We start from the raw sequence: 2,885 nt of genomic DNA on the forward strand, positions 1-2,885 counted from the left end.
GGTTAATGATTTGTGGGTAATGAAAGAGGAAAGGTGCGGACGACCAATCTATCGAGCCGGGGTGGGCCTCACCCTGCTGGACGTGGCGGGTCGGTACAGTACTAAATACTACCACTAAATATTAGCCCGCGCGACGTTTCTCGAGGTTGAACCAAGATGGCCGCGAAGGACTCGATCGTGTCCGAGGTCAGCGTGTCGATCTCATGGTGCCATTGTCCTCACCAAGCCCTCTACATCCTCGCACTCCATGCAAGCTCAAAACGGTCGAGCTCGGAGCCGAACGCCTCGATATCGTCATTTTGGCGCCAAGTGAAAACCAATGACCATCTGCTTCGCCTCCGTCCGCTTGGTTATCAGAAAATAGAATCAAATGGACCGCGTGGGCATTTCAAACGCAAGTGTCTGGTCACCGGGAGCGCGCCGGGGCGTGAAGAAGCGCGACGGCTGGTGTCTGATGTTGGTCGTGCACCATCCAAACGCCAAATGCAACATCCATTATTGACACAAGTCATTACATCGTCCCGCATGACGCATGCTGTCCCGGTCTCCTACTGCATCTCCTGCAGCATGCGACCAGGACGTCGTCGCAACGTCCCACCGCAAGAGTTGGTGTGCTGTACCGTAGTCGCACTCGGATGCAAGGACCATGGACCAATGTGTCCTAGATCCTAATAAGGTTTCAAGACACTGTTGCCGCGCTCCGTTGTAATACATGTAGCCTGCGACCGGTTCACATACTAGTACGCAGCACACTACTTGTACACATTACGAGTGTTGGTTAAAACTTTTACCAAGAGCTTGCCGCCATGGAATCCAGTGCTCTTCGAAAACATACCACTACCATGTAGATGATGTATTGATAGATGTAGCTTCACATCTCGGCGCCATCGCGCACCGGAACGGTAGTCCACATGTCGTAGTAATGCATGGTTCTCCAGGAAAAAGACTAGACTAGCAACAACATGTGGGTCGTTGCTGCCATCACATGGTGTCGACGTATGCAACTCGCGCTTTCAAGACGGCACCATCGGATTTGAAGACGCCGATCGAAGGTGGTGTTCATTTTTCAGTTGTCAACTTGTCCTCATGAAGGCGGCTGGTCTCCTGCGCCTCGCCGTGTGTGCGACCATCGCCGCTGCCAGCGTCTCCGGCGAGCATGTTGGCTGCACCGTCACCCCGACGATCACACCGACCCCGGCGACAACGACGGGCCCGACCGACGCGCCTACGACGCCGATCCCGATGACAACCAACGCGCCTGCTACGCCGGTTCCGACGACGGCTACGCCCGGGCAATGGGCTCCGTTGGACTTCGGCGCTGGTTTTTCCAAAGTGTCGGGCGACAGCCAAGGCCTCTGCTTCCGCAAGGACGGCACGGTGCATGTGTGGACGCCTGGTCAACCACTCGCTGCGTGGCCGACAGCGGACGTTCGTTTCGCGAGCTACATTACGTGCGCGAACGGTGTCCTCTACTCGGCCGTCGACGACCGAGCCGGCATTGCCGTGACCAACCTCACGACATCGGCGACGACGACGCTAGAGACGGGTCGGATCACGTTGAGATTCGCGACGGACGGCAACACGCTGTGCTTGGGCGATGACTCGTTTCGCTGCGCGACGAAACAAGGCGACAGCTTTGGTCCGCTCGAAGGATGGACCATCTTCCGTGAGTACTTCACCAAGTTGGTCGTCGCCAAGACGCACGCGCTCGTTGCCTTTGCTGGTGATGTCGAGTACGCCACCTTGGTGGCTGCCAACAAGACCATTACGAACGGCCAGTATGTCGGGAAGGGAACGACGGTGCGCACGGATGGCCACGCCGTGTGCGTCACGACGATGTACAAGTTGTCGTGCGCCACGATCGCCACTGTGGTTCCGTGGAATTGGACAGAGTACGTCGGGGAGTGGTCCGACTTTGCCGTCGTCGACAACGTTGTCTACGGTGTGAACCGCGACGGCACCGTGCACTCGCTGCAACTCGCCTAGCCTAGATAGCAATAGGACGGCTGGAGTACCCGTTCGTTTAAACTACTACGAGCTGAGTTCGACAAAAGAGACATTATCTGACTCGAACCTTCATTCTTTGTTCATCCAACAGCGCGTCAGTGCCTGCCACGGCAGATGTCGAACGCGCGCGACGAGTTCGCGACCGCGGCGTGGAGCGCCGCATGCAAGAGCTATGCCTTGATGTTGTCCTCCGACCCTCCATGACGGTTTTTGACATGCTTTTGTTGCGGACACACGCGCAAAGATGGTCAGGCGCTTGGAGGTCGTCGAGGATCGTGAGCCTTGGTAGCTGCAACTCGGCCATGTGGGCGAGCGGGAGGTGCGACTCGGGTGGCTCCTGACCTTCTTGCTGACGCGGCCAAACTCCAAGCAAGTCTCTTCCACAACGTCTCGCACAGACAAGCACCCTAATCGCTTTCAAAGTACGGGAGACTGCGCGTCAATCGTGGTCGTCTCCTTGACGTGCACGTCGACGTCCTTGCAAGCCAAAGAAGCTCCATCGGCGTGCTGACTGCAACACCATAATGGATGCTCTTGCCGACAGGTTGACGTGCTGTCGGTCGAGTCCAAGACGGGCGGCGGTATAGATCCCAAAGCAACGAGTCACCGGAGAGCTGTATTATTATTCGAGTCCGCAAGAAGAATGATTACCGCTTGGAGTAGAGCCGCTCGGTCGAGTTGGGCACGCGGGATGCGCGCGTATACTTGAGCAGCAGCGACGCCTGCGTCATGTTCTTGGTCACCAGCGGCCTACAGCGCGACGATGAGACAACGGATGCATGACGCGCCGATAGATATACGCGAGGTACGGCTCCATTTGGGAGAGCAGCCACTTTGGTTGGAACGCAAACATCTCCTGGAAGCGCTGCTTGGGCTCG

The 2,885-nt window shown here is 57.1% G+C and overlaps 2 protein-coding genes across 2 annotated transcripts; one reads left to right on the top strand and one right to left on the bottom strand.

The window, feature by feature from the left end:
- Nucleotides 1-1,041: 1,041 nt before the first annotated feature.
- Nucleotides 1,042-2,058, top strand: SPRG_18005 (hypothetical protein). Its single transcript, XM_012357432.1, has one exon. The coding sequence runs from the start codon at nucleotides 1,087-1,089 to the stop codon at nucleotides 1,984-1,986; it is 900 nt and encodes a 299-aa protein (XP_012212822.1). The 5' UTR covers nucleotides 1,042-1,086; the 3' UTR covers nucleotides 1,987-2,058.
- Nucleotides 2,059-2,654: 596 nt separating this feature from the next.
- Nucleotides 2,655-2,860, bottom strand: SPRG_18007 (hypothetical protein; the record flags this gene model as incomplete). The annotated part of the gene is made up of 2 exons (XM_012357433.1): nucleotides 2,655-2,757; nucleotides 2,808-2,860. The coding sequence occupies 2 exons, from the start codon at nucleotides 2,858-2,860 to the stop codon at nucleotides 2,655-2,657; spliced, it is 156 nt and encodes a 51-aa protein (XP_012212823.1).
- Nucleotides 2,861-2,885: the final 25 nt, after the last annotated feature.

Source organism: Saprolegnia parasitica (genome assembly GCF_000151545.1).
Source record: "Saprolegnia parasitica CBS 223.65 unplaced genomic scaffold supercont2.915, whole genome shotgun sequence".
In the NCBI taxonomy this organism is placed as follows: Eukaryota; Oomycota; class Saprolegniomycetes; order Saprolegniales; family Saprolegniaceae; genus Saprolegnia; species Saprolegnia parasitica.